The sequence below is a fragment of the Pezoporus wallicus genome, unplaced genomic scaffold (assembly GCF_028554395.1).
Source record: "Pezoporus wallicus isolate ANWC-B61680 ecotype Strahan unplaced genomic scaffold, APGP_CSIRO_Pwel_v1 contig_6658, whole genome shotgun sequence".
Classification (NCBI taxonomy): domain Eukaryota; kingdom Metazoa; phylum Chordata; class Aves; order Psittaciformes; family Psittacidae; genus Pezoporus; species Pezoporus wallicus.
The window spans coordinates 1,489,406-1,508,019 of NW_026642312.1; the positions used below are offsets into that span (position 1 = coordinate 1,489,406).

Genomic DNA, 18,614 nt, shown 5'->3' on the forward strand with positions numbered 1-18,614 from the left:
CCAACATCTTTTTCCCTTTTCTAGGATGAAGAGGTGTAGTAAGTAAGACTTTTGTCTTCCCTGGACCCTTGTGCTGATGTAAATAAACCCTGTTTTACCACCAGAGCTAAGCAAAGGGCCAAGTTCTGGGTGACTTCCTTGGTGAAGGAACAGGCACATAGTTTGTATGGTTTGCAATAACTTCCACTGGACACATGAAAGTGATGTGGAGCTCCAAGGGTTCAAAATTAATTTCCTTACAGGTGAGGAAATCTCTGTTCCTCCCTTCAGAATGAAGTATTTTAATTGCTGCAGAGGGGGTTAAAGGTAGTATGTGCAGTGAGCAGAAAGTTATTGTTTCATTCTGAGATAAGTTATGACTTCAAAAAGAAAATTGGTTCCATTAAGGCCAAGTCTTTTTTTGAGCAGCCAAGTTAAAACCTGGAGGAAGGTAATACTGAGCTGGCAGAGGAGGAACACATTTCTACTACAAGATTTATTTGCAGTAAAGTGGCTTTTCATGATTCCTACTGTTCCAGACTTAAGGAGTGCTGTAGGGGCACCAGCTTCAGCAGAACTGTTGAGTGGAGTTGGGTTTTCTGGTTATAATGAGCAAGGTGCCTGTCAGATTTTTCTGCTGCTCTGAGATTCATAACACACTGGTGGTTTAATTTTTTTTTGAAAAGTAAAATTACAGATGGCCAAAGCCATTTGAATAACTAGCGACATGCCTGAAAACACTCACTTCTTTTGTAATGACATTTCTGAGAGTAATTCAGTAGGGGTGGGTACCCCTCCAGGTGGCCTAGTTGGAGCCTTTTTACCCAAAGGAGGTCTGAGCTGAAGAAGCATTCATCAACTCTTGGGTATGCGTCATGTTCACATCAGTTGAAATCAAATGTGCCCTTTCTGACTAAGGAGGCTTTCCTGAATCCTCTTCTGTTCTACAGTAATTTGCCAATAGTGCTTCTCCTCGCTCAATTTCATGCTTCAGCATTTGTGGGAAAGTTGTTTCTTCAGCAGTGTTCGGGTCATTTCGTTTTACCTCAGAGTTATTAAAAAAAATAAACCAAACAAACCAACCACCCCCCCAAACCCAACAAATAGCCGTTTTGTTGATTCAGAGTGTGGTAACATGAGGAGTGACTTTTTTACTAGTATAAAAAGTAATAAAATATATTGTCTGTGTTTAGGCAGAGGAAGACATTTATATTTGGTTTTGCATTTATATTTGTGTTTCATTTGCATTCTTCAGTGCCATAAAAATCTGATTATGAGTAAGTAAGATGAAATATATTAAGCACTATATTAAGCACTATATTAAGCAGCCATGGAAAATTCCCAGTCTGAGCTTGTTCACTCATTTGAATATTATGAAGTCCATGCACTTTGGGTTTGTTGTGTTGCCTTTTTTTTCTCCTTCTTTTTTCTTTTTTTTTCTTCCTGTTTTTAAGGTTATTTTTATTTATTATTTAAGAAAAAATATCTCTCTGGGCAAAAAGAATCAGTAATACTGCATTTTCAGTGCTACACTTGCATTTTAATTTAGGCACCCTGGTAATTTAACTTGAACTTCCTGTGCAGCCACCTTCTTTATAACAAATGTAAAGCAACATCCTTGCAACGGAATGCCTATGAAGTCCTCCCAGGTTTCACAGGCTGGGGAACTGTGCCATGCTGTGGGAAGTAGATGTTTACGGAATTGACTGGGCTGATGTTGTCAAAAGAGTTGGTTGACTTAATTCATTCCTGAGTAAAATAAATGGCCATGTAAAGGATAGTGCACCTGAGTAGACATACTTTCAGAGATAGTTAAGAGCCAAGTCATGGTTCTCTGGGCTTTGGGGTCAATAAGGGTAGCTCGTGAAAGCTTGCTGCTTACTGTGTTGAGTAGCAGCTTCCAGCGTGCCTTTTGGGGTGGCAGTGTGTGTGTCGGGGGGGGGGGTGGAGGGTGGGGGGAGGGAGGAATGTTGAGCAGGAATATGTAAACCTACTGGAGCATTTTCCTTATTGTAGAAAAGCATGCTTTTGAGAAACTTAAAATTGCTGCACAGCCTATATATGTTGTCTGTCTGTTGCCTGATAGAGGTACATGTCAACTGTGGGTAGCCTAAGGTATTGATTGGTTAGTGTGTTTTGAAATATGATGACTTACTGAAGACAAGATGACTGGAGTGAAAAGAGGTGCTTGCTCCTCTTGCTATCAGCAGTTGGAAAGAGGTGCATTAGTGCTAACAGTGTAATCCCTAGGTCTTTGCTGTTGTTTCATTACTTTCATCAGCTGTAAAATCTGCAGGATCTGACTTTTAAATTGTCTTGTCTCAAGCAGCTGCGTTCTTGCCAAGTCCTTCTCTAGTCACACGTCAGTTTTTCTAATCCGGGGAAGCACAGCTGTCCACAGCTGGCACTTGTAGGCCCTTCCAGGCTGGGAAGATGCGGCTGCTGGTCACATCTGGCAAGTCTTGGTGTGAAGGAAACAGGATCTCCTCCCTGGATTTAGACCAGAAATGTTGATTTTTAGAGTCTCAGCCCAAGTAAGTCATGTTGATAGTAAAGAGTGCGGTCTGACTTCAGACCTGGTCCTGGAGAAGAGACACTCCACTTCTGGCTTGAGCTAATCCCCTCACCTCATGGGAAGAGCTTGGTTGCAAGGGATTCCCACCTTGATATGTGAACGATGCGCCTCTGGGAGATTACAGTGTATAGTCAAAATAGCTTGGCTGAGAATGTCCTTTTCCTGCTGAGATGCATGCAGCTGTTCAACCCTGGTTTTATTACGCTTTTGCAGACTGGACATAGTAAAGTAGAAGAGAGTCTCACCCCAGATGCATTTCCTTGTACTCCTCGTTTATCTCTGGGATAAATGCCCCCTTTGTCAGGTGTTAATGCTTTCAATCATTTCTGTTTGGTTAAGCTCTTCTAATTGCTTTGTGGTTTAGTTTCGGATTAAATCTTCTATCAACCTGCATCACAGTAAAACAAACAAAAAAAACCCCATACAGAAGCAACTTCTGTGTTTTTCTGCTTTTTCTGCTCCCGCCGCAAGTACTCAGTTGAGGTGGTCATTTTTCCTTCTAACAATTACGAGTTCTTGTAAACATGGGTTTAAAAAATATCAGTGCCAGAGCAGTGCAGGAAATGTTCATCCCTGTCATGAAAAAAAGGATGCGGAATGAGAATGCGTCTAAGGTGTGCCTGCAAGTGAGGAAACGTGCCACACCTCTTTGTTGAAAGGTGGATCGCAGATTTTAAGCTTCTTTGGAAAGATGCTACAAGCAATGAGGAAAGGTGTGTTGTCATGCATCCAAGGAACCTATGAGCTTCTTTGTATCATCTGCCTTAGGGTATTTGTCTATTAATTCGAGATGGGAAACAGGATGAAATGGCAGGACTCAGTACAGCATATACTATGAAAGTATCCATGACAGGAGGAGAGAAAGCTTGCTGGTATGCTCCATTTCTGGGTTTTCTGCTAAAGGTGTTCCCTTCTGGCAGTTCAGTGGTGAACAAACTGAAAAGGAGTCAACTATTTATTGTATGCAATATACAAAAAAAACCCAATAGAAGAAAAAATTACTTGCCAGAGTGACTCAGGTGACTCGCCCTGTAGATGATTCATTTTATAGTTGCACAAGTGCAGGAAAATCAAAGCAGATATGCCAATAAGAGTAGTGTTACTGGAAGGAAATCTATCTGGTCAGGGAGAAGCGGACTAAGCAAAAAGCAGGAGATTGCTTTTCTGAGGGTTGTGACCTTGAGGGGCTGAATATAATGAATGCAGTGTTTTCAGGCTGCTTTTTTACCTTGCAACTGCTGCATACCATTGGTATTCATCAGTAGCAATGGGCTCTGCAGTGGGAAGCCTTGCAAAGCATCACCTTGGCTCTGAGAGAAGTGTAAAGCTGATAAAGTGCAAAACTGCTCGGTGTGCATGCAGGAAATGCCTTTTACTTCATGGCTTTCTATCTTTACCTGAAATAAAGCTTTGTTGCTAAATGTGCCTTCAGTATAGATCCCAAACTGTCTTTTCTACTATGCTACACCTTCTGTATGTATTACAGTGGTGTAAAATGCCGCTGGTGCAGGCTGCTTTGGTCATAAAGCCAATGGGAAAGTGATTAGCCCTGATTCACAGTCCTTCTGCTTGTACCGTTGAGCAGCTGAGAGGGAGAGTCTGGGCTGGCATTAGATTTCCACTGCTGCCACCTAATTTTCCTTGTCCCCTGTGCTGGGGAAGTGAATTAGGTGTTTTCAGATGCCTGTTGCAATTGATTTTTGTCTAACAGCATTTGATCACAGGTTTGAGAAGTAACTTGTGAGCAGCTATATTTACTGACACTTTGGTGTTTGTTTCAGGGTTGGTAGATTAGATCCTATTTGTGAGATGTTTACAAACTGAATGAGTTTTGAATTGAAAAATAAATTATTTATAGGTTATAGGTTTTTATCCTTCACAGTTTGATACATTGTCTTAATATTTCAAGGAGGTGGGGAGGTGCTTTCACGTTGAAATACAGCAGTGATAAAATCTTCTTCATTTTACATCTCAGTTCATGGCAGAATCTTAAATTTTGCCAGGAGTCTCTCTTGAATTTATGACCTGGTAAGGAGAAGGAGGTAATCAGTGGAGGAGGAGGAGATGGGGAGAGCTGACAGAGAGACCTCCTGCCTGCTCCAGACCCAAGAGAAGTGTCAACCAAAGTCTCAGAGGATGCTTCATCTCAGGCATCCCAGGCTATCGATGGGGTGGGAGTAAGGTAGGACAAACAAAAAGAGGACTTAAAGTAGATGAAAGGACACTTCTTTGGGGTTGTATACAGGTGCATTAATTTAGAAGGATACTGTTAGTATCATATTTTTCAACTGCTATGGATGCAGATTAGTTCTAGCATAAATGTAAAGTGGAATAAGCTCTCTTCTCCCTCTCTCCCCCCCACCTTGTAGACCTGTGGGCTTGTTTGTGGGTCTTCTAGGGAGTCTTAACTGAGGGTTGCTTTTTGACTCTGTCCATCCACCTCCTTTCTCAAAATGGAGAATATCTACTTAAACAGTGTATACCCTGACTGTTCTTTTCTTTAGGCCCTTACTTCTGGGTTGAAGGTCCCACCATAACTCTCTAGCAAATGTGTTTGCTCTTTTCTGTGTAGAAGTATGATACCTGTTACTTAAGGGGTTGTGAGTGCTTTCATATGCTGCTAGGATGTGATTAAAATACTGTTGCCATCTCATTTTTAAGACATGCATTTCATTGGTGTATGCATGGCAGGGAGCCACAGGAAGTCAGAGGGGGAAAAAGGCATTGGATGTCACTTGCCATGGAAAGTGCAAACGTCCTTCTTAGTTATAAAGTTCTTTGGGGTGTTGTCTGGACTGCATGTCCTCCCTGCTCAAACTGCTGCCAGGATGTCCGCAGGGAGGTTGGCTGTGTGTGTCCTGTGAAAGGAGCCAGGCTGAGCTCAGCAATGTGCCTCTACATCCACTTCGCAACCTCTATGCATAAGCTGTGCCTGCCAGCCTTTCTACCTTGGCTGCATGGAAATAAACCAGTGCTCTGCCCTTTAATGATAAAGTGTGCCATTACGTTTTGCTTAATTGGTTGTGTTTTCATCAGGTGATCTCCAGACAGGCAATTTGGAGCTGCTTGGTGATTATTGTGGTTTGCAGTGTACAAATTAATGCGGGAAGTTGCAAACACTAGCCTTGCAACTTAGGACTTCAGTGGCAGGATCAGCTTTTTCTGTGCTTGCCTGAAGCATGAATGGTAAGGAAGAAGAGCGCGGGCGGGTGTCGTGCTGCTTGCTATTTGTAGGGGCATCCACACGCTCAAGGATCATTTAATCTTCCAAACCTGCTTTGGTCCAAGCCAGGCACCACAGGTGGGCTTTGGATGTAGAGGAGTGCACTTACCCAAAGCAAGTTGCTTACATTATGGTTTTTTAGGATTGGTTAATTTTTATTTAATTATTTTTAAAGTATGGTTGGGTGCTGGGTACGTAGTACTGGTTCCCTACTACCTCAGGTTGTTTCGTAACCCATATTTGACTTGTTCTGTGTGATTCTGCTTTCTTCTTCCAAGTAACAAGTGATAGGACAAGAGGAAATGGCCTCAAGCTGTGCTGGAGAGGTTTAGACTGGATATGAGGAAAAATTTCTTCACTGAGAGGGGGGGATCAGGCATTGGAACAGGATGCCCAGGGAAGTGGTGGAATCACTGTCCCTGGAAGTATTTAGAAACCATGTAGATAAGGCCCTTAGTGACATAGATTTGAGAGCCTTTGAGACCTGTGGCTGATGACCCATTCAGTACCTGGAAATTTTTAAGGGCTAAGTTTCTTATGAGGAGCCTAGTTGTGTGGATAAGGCCCAATAAAGAGGGTAGTGAAGATGATGTTTCTACCATCGGTTTGCCTCTCTGGTTGTTGAGACACTGGTCCCAAGAGGGTAGCTGTAGGAGGGAATGAGAAGAGGGTGCTAGCATAATTTTACCCATGTGAATTTAGAAATCCTTCTCTACCTTGATGGAGGTTTATGAGCTTGTCATGTAGCATAAGCTACCAGGCTTGGCGACTTTTTGCTGGATGGTGGATGAGCTACAGGCATTTTGGCAGGCTGTGCTCATGTCCCCCAAGTCAGTAACAGAGCTGCGTGGCAGCATAGCTGCTTACTAGACGATACGGAAAACATTATGTTAGCAGAAGTTAGTGGTGATTTAAATGAGCTTGTTTGGGCAGTTGTGCTGAGATAACTGCTTGCTATATTGCTGTAGGCTTTGGTGAATGGTTTTTAGTGGAGAGTCTCTGTTCCCCTGCTGCTTTTATGTACACTGGCCTTCCTCTGTTCTGTCTTCCTTCAAATACCTGTTGAGGATAAAACCCCTCAACTCCCATAGATGTGGAATTAGTGTGTGCATGTATACAGACTGGTTTAAATTCAGTTGGCTTAAAGGAAACAAAGTTTGGGGTTTTTTGTGGGTTTGTGTTTGGTTGTTTTGGGTTTTGTTTGGTTTTGTTGTTGGGCTTTTTTTTAGATATATTTATGGGGTTTTTGTTTATTCTTTTTCATTTGTAATCAGGACTAATAAAAACCACATGGTTTTGGAAAAATGAGTGCTTGGCAAAACTGCTGTCATCAAAGACAGAGCTGCAACTCTTATTAAAATCTGTGAAGGCAGAGTTGGGGCTTGTTTGGTTCTTAGGGTAAGTCTTAAGTTGTTTTGTTTTGTTTTTTTTCTGGATATCATATATTCATCTTTAGGAATTCAAATAAGGGGAGAAAATTACATGATACTTTTAAGATGACCGTGGATGTAGCAGGTGGTCTGCCATTTTCCTGGCCACTGCTACCCCTCACCTCAGCATAGACTGGAAAGTATACAGTATGGAAAAGTATACAGTGTCTTTTTCCGCTGTATTCCTTATATGTCTCTGCTGTCATCAATAAGTCAACCTTCTTCCTTCTCCTCACCCATCTGACTTTTTGAATTTCTTCTCTTCCTTACTGAGTTTTAACAGATTAAAATTCCCCCCCACACACAAGGTAAGGTGTGGAGGCGAAGAGCAGTGGAGGTAGTGCTGCGTGCGGGGCAAGTCTGTCATACCCATTGGTGATGATGATGCATATTGTGACCTGAAACTTGATCTGGTAGATGGAGCTGTACATGTTTCCTGCTCCTTTGATTTCTCACTTTTGCAGTTTTATTCATGGTTGGTTGCCAAGTAATACTTGGAGCACTGTGTTTTTTTTTCATTTCAGAATTAATTAAAAATACCACTGATTGACAGCACAGATACTGTTATTTTTTTTTTTTTTACCTGAATTTTCAGACACTGGAAAGAGCTGTTGTCCATTTGACTGTCTAACTTGACTGCAGCTGATGACAGCAGGCTTTCCAGTTTCCTGTATTGTCATGTTTTTGTAGCCATGATTCCATGGTACAGGTTGGGCAGTCTTGAAAGTGAAAAAAAAACTTGTCAAAACAGAAAAGTAACACTTGCATCTCTCATGAAATTCTGTAGCAATAGTGGTAGCTCTCCCCAAAAGACTTGATGGCATCTCATTGCTGGATTTCCTTTTGATGGTATGATAAACCTGTTTTTTTCCTAGCCATATGGAAACCTCATTGTCCTCAGGAGCTGGTAACCAGATCTTCAGAGCAGACAAGTGTAATTGCTTTTTGGCTTTTGAGCAAAGTCTGTTAGTGATGTTTGTCTTCACACTCTGCAGCAAGAAGATAGGGACGACTGTGCTTGGCCGCCTGCATATATAGAGAGGAATCTCTGTGCTGTTTGGGCATAACTGGAAGATAAAATGTATGGGGTTGGTGTTCGTGTTGTTTTTTAGTCCTTATTTTTAAAAAGCACGTACTATATGAAGTGGTGCCCTTGTAAGAAGGGCTGATACTTTCGAAGGGCTGGGAAAGGTACAAATTTATTCTTGTTCCCTCTCAAGACGGTCATAGTACAGGTTTTAATGCGGTTTCTTGTTTGTAAAGTGGTATGCCCTAGTCAGTGCTGCGCTATCTCCAATTACTGAAACAGAAGGAGGTGGAGGCTGTGCAAGGTTAACCAGCAGCTGTTGGGCAGACCTCACTCAGGAACAGGAGAGCTGGTGCTTTGATCTGGTGTGTGGGGGATGGACAGGCAACAGAAACATCTCATTTTCAAGGAGATTGTGTTCTGCAGGAAACTAACACACATCCCACCCCCCCCCCCCCCAGCTGACCTTATATCCCATGGAAACATCTTTATGACTTTGTTCTGCTTTAAAACCGTAAAGCAAAGTGGTATTACTCAGACATAAATTTGTTGAGAGAAAGGCATTAGTGGCGTACTGCTGTGTTCTTGAAGGAAATGCTGATTAGCGCTGTGTTCTGAAAATGATTTTTACCCAATTCAGCTGCATTAAGTATGTGCCTAGATTTAACTGCATAGTGAGTTCATGGAGTTTAAGGTACTGAAATTTAAATTACATGCTCAAATACCTTTCAAAGCTGTGCTTTCTCTCGCTGTCTACAGAAACTTAAGGTTCAACTAGTCCTTCTCTGTAACTCTGTCCATAGCATTCCTGCTCTGGATGAAAACTGCTGTTTTTTTGAGTATTCACAGAGGGAAGACAGGCTGGCTGGAGAGGAATGGAGCCCATCAGTAATCCTATCTTGGAGAGATTTCTGGAACATTCATGTATTTCCCTGTTGTATGTTGTGTGGCAGTAGTGTATAAAGACCTTTGTGGTGGTTTTTGTATTGATGTGCCACTGACATCTGGCTGTTGTAGTAGCCTTGTTTTGATGAGCACAGGGAAGTTGTATGAGGGAAGCAAAGGAGAGGATCTAGATCAGTACTCTGAATGACAGAATAGTATGTCAGGCAAATGGCCATTGCTACTTATTTGTTTCCCTGGACTTGGGAATGGTCCTACTTAGATAAGAACAGGTCAGATCTTCTGCTTAAGAGGCTGAACGCTTCATTTTCAGGTTGAAGTTGGGGAGGAATATCCAGCTTCCAGTGAACTTTATGTGTTTGCCACATAGTAGTCTGGCTAGGCATGCAGATGGCATATTAATATTAAGAGTACTGAAGTGTTTTCAGTAGAACATAGCTAACAATGAAGGACAAGGTTTTTAGAAGCAAAACTGTTCATTAATACGAAATTAGCAAGTAAGTTGTATTCTTTTCTGGATAGCTTCTTCCCTGCTGTGTGCCTCTTTGTTTAAAATCAGCGTGTGAATTGGTGAAGGGGAGGAACAAGGATAAATGTGGTTTTGGTTATCTTTTGCATTAGAAAGCTATGTCCAGCTTGACCTAGTTAATAACATCTCTTCCTGTCTCTCGAACTTTGTATTTGGAGCCAAGCTACTGAGATGTATATACAAAAGGTTCTCAAAATACAAATCGGCTATTGTTTTTTTTGCTTTGCTAAGCCCTAATAGCAAAATTCTTTTAGAAAGCAGATGCTGCATAGCCTATGTTCATTGCTGTAAATTTAAAGCAGTTTTAACTGCTTTGAATTGACTGCATTGATGAGTTGGCTGGATTTTATATTGTGATGTGAATTAATAGTGTTCTCACTTGGATGAGAACACAGTTATACAATATCTGCTCTTGTATATAGAGATATACTATATATGAAAAAATGTGATTAATGTGCAGACAGTTCTTTTATTCAGCATACAACCTGTATGCCTACAAAATCTATCCTATTAATTACTGTTTTGTGATGAATGATCCACCATTTTGATTTATCTCAACTAAGTTCTTAGTTAATTTTGTGATTTTCAGTCTATGTGTCCAATATAAAGAATAAAAGGATTTTTATCATTTCCAGGAACAGAATAGAGGGGAAGGCAAGAGGTAGTGTTTGTGTTTTCAGCAGCAATATCTGAGAGGTAGAAGGAGTAGGAGCTTCTCTGGGTGGTCTTACAGCTGTGAGATTTGCAAACCTATTTCCTTTGACTTTTGCAGTTGGTAGAAGTTTATTTGCAATGGAAATGATGGCATATGGCCCTTCTTCTGCAAATGCTAGTCCAAGTATTTTTACAACCTTGTTTCACAGAAATAAAACCCACTGTGTTTCAGTAAGTTCTCCGTGGCTCTGTTTTGCCCCTTTACCCCAGAAGAACGAGGTGTTGGGGAGCTCTGGAATAACCCAGGTTACTAGGCTTCTCTCCCCAAAGCAGATTCAGATTAGTTCCATGTGCTGTCATGTGTGCTGAGTGGAGTCTTTCCTCAGGTGGGTCCCATACAACAAGTCTTGCCCATAAATTAACTACTCTGAAAGATTTTGTTCTCAAAACTGTCACTTGTGCATAGTTAATGCATGGCGGAGGGACAGCTGCCCAGTTGGTGGCTGTAACTTGCATAGTTTGTGAGGCATCTTTTGCCAAGACCTTTTTGTTCTTTCCCTCCCCCAGAGGGGAAGGCCTTGCAGCCCATGGACAGATAGGGTATTGTTGAGCTACCTTGCCAGGGAACACGTTGTATTTGCATTTCAGATGCCTGGGGCTTTGTGAACTGCATTGTTCCAGCCTCCCATGAATAGCAGCTATTGACCCCTAACAATGTACATTTGTTTAAATCAGGCCCTTTCCTCCTTTAAAAAAAGCTTATTTTAGGACTAGCCCAACCAAGTGAACTCTTCTGTGCAGGCCCTTTTTCCCTTCTTTCATAGAGAGCAATATGCAAAATTAATTATTTAGTACAAGATGGAAAGCATTCTTCCCCTTGTGAGAGGCTATTTTGAATGCTGAGGTTTTGGCAAATATTGTTGCTGCTTAATGTTTATAATCTTTTCATTGCCCTTGAAAGCATAAACTTCATGTTACTTGAGCTTGGAGATTTTGGCAAATAATAAACTAGTGGAACAACAGGAGTTAGGTTGTCCTGAAGCACGTGAAGAACTTGACTGCATTTTGTCAAATTGTCTTTTTGTCTGTTTATACATGTTTTTATATGGATTAATTTCGTCTAGGAGGAGGAGGGGGAGGCTGATGAGTACAGACACTTAATGCCCACCCAGAAAGCATTTTTCTGGGTGGTGGCAAATGTTGGGCTGAATTCCCTTTGCTACTTGGGGTGACTGCAGTACATACCTCCCTTTGGCCATTAACTCTGCAGAGCTTGGTGAAATCAGTAGTCGCCATCATTAAATCTGTTACAATTTCTGAACAAAACTATGGTTATTTACTGGAGGGGGGTATAAGCCTTTCTCCTGTGGGGTTGTTAGGTCGAGGCAGGAAAGCCCAGTGAAGTAAAAATTTGCTGCGTGCTGAACAACCTTGCCATCCTTCCATTCTATGCCAGGATGACCCCATCAGTAACAACAAAATATTCAAACATGAAGCAGGGATTGTCAGATTGAATGGAGTTTTTTCATGGGCTGACAATTCATACTTACGGTGTCCTGTGATAACTCAGGAATATTGCCTCTCATGAGGTTTCTATAGGTATTTCTGGTGGATGCATTAGAAAAGTATGTCGGGAGGGACACAGACATACTCAATAGGGTCTGAGGAAGGACCACAAAGGTGTGGAAGGGACTGAAGCATCACTCCTATGAAGAAAGGCTGAGAGGGCTGGAACTATTCAGCCTTGAGAAGCCTCTGAGGGGAGGCTTACACATATATATTCATTAGTATATAGAAGTATGTGGATGAAGGGTGCAAAGGGGACACAGCCAGACTCTTCAGTGGTGTCCATTGACAGCACCAGGGCAATGGGCACAAAATGAAATGCAGGAGGTTCCCTCTAAATGTGAAGAATCACTGTTGCACTGTGTGGGTGACCAAGTACTGGCACAGGTTGCACAGGGAAGATGTGGAGTCTCCGTCCTTGGGGATGCTCCACAGCCATCTGAACAGAGTCCTGGCCAGCCAGCTCTAGGTGTCTCTGCTTGAGCAAGGGTTTGGACAAGTTGATCTCCACAGATACTTTCCAGCCTTCTGTGATGCACAGGTGAAGAGAAGTGGCTGAGGACATACTGCAGTCTGAGGCAAAAGACTCAGTTCACCGCACTTTGAGCAAGATCTCTCTTATTATGCAGTGCTGTGTGCTTGTGCCTTACAGCTTTAGATCCACGCTGTGGTGGACTAAGCAGAGCAGGTGGCATCTGTGTCAGAGCACATTGCACCACCCCATAGGGGCTTCTGGGCAGCTGCAAGCCTCAAGTTTTCACTCCTGAGTGCTCTTGAGGACAATGGGCTGATGGCAGCAACTGCACTAATGTGAAAGACCCTTTGTCTCCACCCCAGCAGTTGTAGATATTCCTTAATAATGAGGATGTTGCCTTCCAAGCTGTCATCACACCTACACCTGTACCTAAGGGACACAGGGCACTCTTATTTACTGGCTCCAGTGGGGTGGTACCAGAGGAAGTTCAAGAGTAGTGTCCTTGCATCGGCCTTCCTACCTGTGGAAGGAGCAGGGTGAGAGGTGCCCTCGGACTGGTCAGCATGAGGGTTTTCCTGCAGCTTGAGGATTAAAAACATATCACCCTGGGTTTTCTGCCAGCTGGAGTCTGGTGCAGACCTAGGGGAGCAGGTGGAAGTCTCCCCACTGCTGTCACTGGGTTTTGAACTAAATACTCAAATCCTCTCTATTGCTTTTACCACTCTGGGGAGTTCTGTTCCTGCTGCTTCCCAGGCTCCTGCTCCTCCCTTCCCTCTTGGGTGCTAGCACACTTTTTTCTGTTCCCCTCTGCCCTCACCTTGTGCTTTTGAGTTGACATACCCTGCATTTGAACTGCCTCGGACTTGCTGTAAACTTGGAAACCATTTGGCTTGAGATTCTAGAGGTAGAAGAGGAAACAGCTCCGCAGGCATTTGCAGCATTTAAAATACAAATCTTTTTGCCGGAATGTGGAGGTGAAAAAAAATGAGATGCCCTTACCTGGTCCTCTGCATGCAGCTGAGCTCTTAGCATTTGCAGAAATCAAGCAGCAGGAGTCTTTACATTGTGAGTGTTGTGTCTCAGTGCTGCTGTTCTGCCATCAGAGAAAGCAAGGACAACCTTTGGATGTTAGCACACAAAACTAATCATTTGAATTGGCTTTTCTTGGTGATTGTACACCCAAGTCACAACCTCATGGTTATGAGGGTATATCCCAGCCCTTTTCTACTTATTTGGTAGGAGAGAATTTTGCTCTTCTGGTGGAAATAAAAAATCTCCATTCTCTAGATACCACTAAACTGTCGTCTTTCTGATATGGGCCCTGCTGTCTGTTTGCAGAGAATGGGAGCATAGCTTGGGTTGGAGGTCAGGCCATGGGGTGCTGCTGTCTTGCTCAATGTTTTCATGCCAGCTGAAGCCTTCTGCACTGGAGCAACTTGAGTGGGTTTTGTTCGTGGATGGCTTTTGCTGCAGCATCAGCTGTGGTTTCTCCTCCCTTGTTCTCAGTGCTGGTCATGTCTGTTTTCTTGATGCTGGATCTACCAGCTAGGTGAAAATCGAAATAGTCTGTGCCTACCCTGTCTTATTAGACTGATGTAGGTTTCTCACCCATAGTGTCTCCATTGCTTCCTCACCTCTAAAAAGCAAATATCGTTAGTTTGTAACCTTGGTTGCTAGCAGTTTGTTGGCTTTTGTTAAATCTTCTGTGTTGCTGGGCAGCCAGGAGAGGAGGACGGTATAAAGGGCAAAGTGGTTTAGAAAAAAGGTGAAAGATGATTGGCTGTGAGTGCCTAGCAGAGGTTGAAAATAAACAGGTAGGGAGCCAGCCAGCTTTGTGGAGGATCTTTCAAACTGTGTGTAAATTCAAACAGCTCTTTGTAATTTTACGTGTACTAACATGAGGCACGACTCACAGAATTGGCTCCAGCTGCTGTTGCTGGCTTTTGGGAACTTCTGCAGGGGGAAAAAAAGGCACTTCAGTGTAGTTCTCTGGTGTTTACTCTTCTGGCAGAAACCAACAAATACCTACTAAGAGATTGTTTTATTTATCTCACTTGTTTATTTGGATTTTGGTTTTGCCTTCTCTCCTTCTACTTTATAAGTATTTCCAGAGAAAAATATTAAGTGAAGTTCTTTTTTCATTAAAAACTATTACAGTTGTGGTATCTATAACTCTATTTTGTTTATTGTAGGGTTCTCGGGTCTGGCTGCGAGAAAATAATCAGCATTATCCCAGTACTGTGCATTCCTGTGCGGAAGGAGTCATCGTATTCAGGACAGACTATGGTCAGGTATGGGCAACATTTGTTTACCTGGTTTTGCCACTCTGTGGAAACGAAGCTTTCTCCTTGTGGGCAGGGCATAGGTGAAACTAAAAGCCTAAGGTTTGTGAATGAAATATTCGTTTTGTATGATCAGAATGAGCAACTCGGGTTTAATAGCTGTTTCCATTGCCTGTCTGGTCAGTTGCTATGATTATGCCTGACAAAGCTGAAGCCACGCTGCCAGGTATGAGAGCCTTGTTCCACACAGGTCTGTGGTTACGTATTTTGCAATAGGTAGGTGGCCTCTCCATGGTTGTGTTCCCTTACAGTAACATAAAAGGGGGCTGGCACTTGGCACTGCGACATCATGGTAGTGGAGTGCCACAGATACAATGGGAAGCAGCAAGGCAGAACTCCCAGAGCAAAACTGGGGCAGCTCCGCCAGCTCCAGTTACAAGAGGACTGAGGGAATGATTATACCTGCTTCTTAGCTGTCAAGCAGTCCTGGCTCCTGCCAGGAACAGAGATTGGTCCCAGCATCTCCTTGGGTTATTTTGGCCCACTCAGGCAGTGTGTAACTATTTGTCTGGCTGCCAGTGGTGAAAGAAGCTGATGGGGAGCTTAAGCTTGTCTCTCCACCCCTCCTTTTTTTTTTTTTCTTTTTCTTTAATTAATTTTCCTCTTTAAGCCATGGGGGGAGGTGGTGGTGGTGGTGAAACCAACAAACTTCATTAGTTTGGCCTGCTTGTGGTAAAAGCAGGTGATGTGAAATGGGAAGATTGTAGGGAGCAGACTTCAGATCTGTGACATGGCATTCGTCTCCTTGGCAGGTCTGAGCTGGCTACTGCTCAGCCAAAGGCACACTAGCAATTCACTGCATTTAATAACTTAATCCTTTCAAGGTTTATGTTTTCAGGAGCGCACTTTGTGTGCAAAAGGACCAGGCCAGCTGACATTGCCCAATTAATATTTATTTTTTTTCCCATTGCTTTTCCTGATAAGCTTTTAGCCCATCCTGCCCTTGCTGTTTGACCTGCATGCTGCAGAAGGTTGCAAGCAGGTGAAATGAAACTAAGATAATGCCTGATGATTACCCCTGTTAGCCTGGAAATACCTGCAGTGCTGTATATCACTTTGAAGAACAAGGCAGGGGAAGCAAGGAGTCAGGTTGCAGAAATATGGGGTGATGATGATTTTTTGAAGCGTGGCCAGTGTATTGATTCCCAGACCCTTTTGACAACTGCAGCTCATGGTCAAGTCTAATGACAAACTGATGAAAGTGTTTGGACCTTATTACATTGTTATTCATCTTTGATTCAGTAACTTGTACTAGACTTCACACTATTTCATCTTTCCACTGAGCATTTTGCATGACTCCTCAAAATGTGATTGACAGGGTGGTGGGCTAGGAAGGTGTGTTTGCTAGAATTGTGCTCAGGTTTTATTCTGAGTTTGGATTTCAAGCCTTTGCAAACATCAGTTTGTAGAGTAATGGAAACAGCATAGCACAATACATCTTAATTTCTTCTTTCTGTTCTGAGTAAGATAAATTGGCTGCAGAAACCTGCAGTGGCATACAGTTGTACGCTAAAGGAGTATTGGTTGTAGGGAATCCTACCCAATGCCAACACTGCAAGAATCTGCAGAACCTTTTAATATTTTGAGAAGTTGCATATCAGGTATTGAATCTTTTCTTGATAATCACATGACAATATAATTCATTCTCAAGTATTTTTGTGTTGCCTGAATGTTTCAATTAAGCAGTCTATTAGTTAATTATCATTAAAGACGATTGCAGTACTGCCTTCTGCTGTTGTCACCCTCTGTGTGAGATAGTTATAAAAGGCTGATTTCATAGGCTGTGGGGAATATCCAATACATATAATATACTAAAAAGGAAATTTCAGGTTGTAGGTTTGGGTTTCCCTGAGCAAATTGCTACGAAACAACTTTCACAGACTTATACAACAGTTTGAATTGGGGAGGACCTTTTAAGGTCATCTGGTCCAACCTCTCCTGCTGTGAGGAGGGACACCTTCCACTAGACCAGGTTGCTTAAAGCCCTATCCACTGCGGGCTTTCAACACTTCCAGGGATGGAGCATCCACAGCTTCCCTGGGCAACCTGTTCCAGTGTCTCATCACCCTCACAGTAAAGCATTTCTTCCTAATATCTAACCTAAATCTCCCGTCTGACCTTAAAGCCACCCATCCCCCCTTACCTGCCCTCTCGAGATTTCTTGTAGGCCCCCTTTAGGTACTGGAAGGCTGCAATAAGGTCTCCCTGAAGCCTTCGCTTTTCCAGGCTGAGCAAGCCCAACTCTCTTGGCCTGTCTTCATAGGGGAAGTGCTCTTTACTTGTTGTGGAAGGAGGGTTGGGAGGCAGGAGGAAGGAAGCATGGCACTGTAGAGAGTAGATGAAAGGCTCGTTACACACAGGGATGGGATGAGTACATCATGGCCATGTTTCACCATCCCAGCCCATGATAAAGGAGTGGGAGATGAAAGGTATGACATCCCTCTTAGCAGACATTCATGATGCTGGGCTGCAGCTGGCTCTGGAGTGCCTCACAAAAAGCCTTCTGCAGGCTGGCCTTGAAAATTAAAGGTTTACAATGGCTTGAGAAGCTGCAGTGAGCACAGTTCATTTTGTAAATGTTTTTCCTCTTTATAAGCACCTCCCAGATGCTTTACAGAAGAGAAGATGCTGTACTCATTTGCTGGTTGGTGGGTTGGTTGGTTTGGTTTTTGTTCCATTACAGTGGACAGAGCTGGTGAAGGACTCGGTGCCTGACGTTTTGGAAACACCATGTCTGTGAATACACATTTAAAGTATGTCAGTGCAGTCTATGAATGCTCAAAATTAAAAAAAAAACCAACTAATTTTTCCTTGTCTATATAGACACATACATATATAGTAACTGTAATGTAATCTTTTATAAATATATCTATATTTTCATGTTTGAGGGTATTTTTGCTCCCTCTATTTTTAGGGTTAAAATTATTTCTTCCTTTAAAGTTTTATTTGCAATAAAGCAGACATTTCCTCATTGTCATATTCTATAAATTTTTAATGAAGTTGTGTATATATAACACTCAAGTGAATGTTTAAATAAAATGCTAAAAGCTCTGCTGTTACTGTATGCTTTGTTTGAAATGACTTACATGTGTATGCTGGATAGAGTACTGGTGGTTTTGTTGAGAATAAACCTCTTTCAAGTTTCCTTCCTTTTCTTCTCTGAAAAATGTAACCTTTATTTCAGATAAAATACTGACTTTCCCTGTGCGTGGAAGAGGACTGCATTGTGCTCTTGACTTGTACAGACACACTTGAAACTGTCCCCAGTGAAAGCATAGATAGCAAATAGAAAAACCTTGGGGGCTGTAAAACCTTTTAGAAGAACTGTCGAGTTGCCTGGGATTAATTTCAAGATCATCTTTTTTGTCTCCTAATTAGGACTCTCTACTTTTTCTTCCATTTATACATCCAAATATATATAAAAATAATGCTACTAAATGTGTAATCAGTGTGGTTTCCCCACCCCTGTTTTATTTTTTAATGTCCTGGTGGTTTGTGTAAGTAGCACTGTGTTTAAGCCTTTGAGCACTGAGGAATTTCAGAACAGCACTAAGAGCACACATTTTAATAATGCCCGTTCCCTTGCAAGGGAAAACCTATAATGTAAGACATACAAGGTGTGTGTGGGTAGGGGAAATCTGCTCTGAAGAAATTCATCCAAGGAGAAGTAAAAGTTGAATCAATTCCTGCAAACTGACCCAGGTCTGACACTGAAATTTCAGGATACTTAGTTGCATACCTGCTTAGCTGACTGAAAGGAACTTTTAAATCAAGTATCTTATAAATAGAAGCAGCTGAGTGGTAATATCCCAAAAATGTAGGCTTTTTAAAAACAGATGTCACATTTTACCAGTGAAGACTTCCACAGTTAAACCAGCTTTCTGTGAACTTTCTCTACAAAGAAGTCCTTC

General features: G+C 42.3%; 1 protein-coding gene across 1 annotated transcript in view; it reads left to right on the plus strand.

The window, feature by feature from the left end:
• The window catches only part of MYO10 (myosin X), a 160,402-nt gene that overhangs the window by 17,286 nt on the left and 124,502 nt on the right, over positions 1-18,614 (plus strand). The window contains exon 2 of the mRNA XM_057428891.1: positions 14,554-14,652. Coding sequence (XP_057284874.1) covers positions 14,554-14,652 — 99 coding nt within the window. The remainder of the gene's footprint in view (positions 1-14,553; positions 14,653-18,614) is intronic.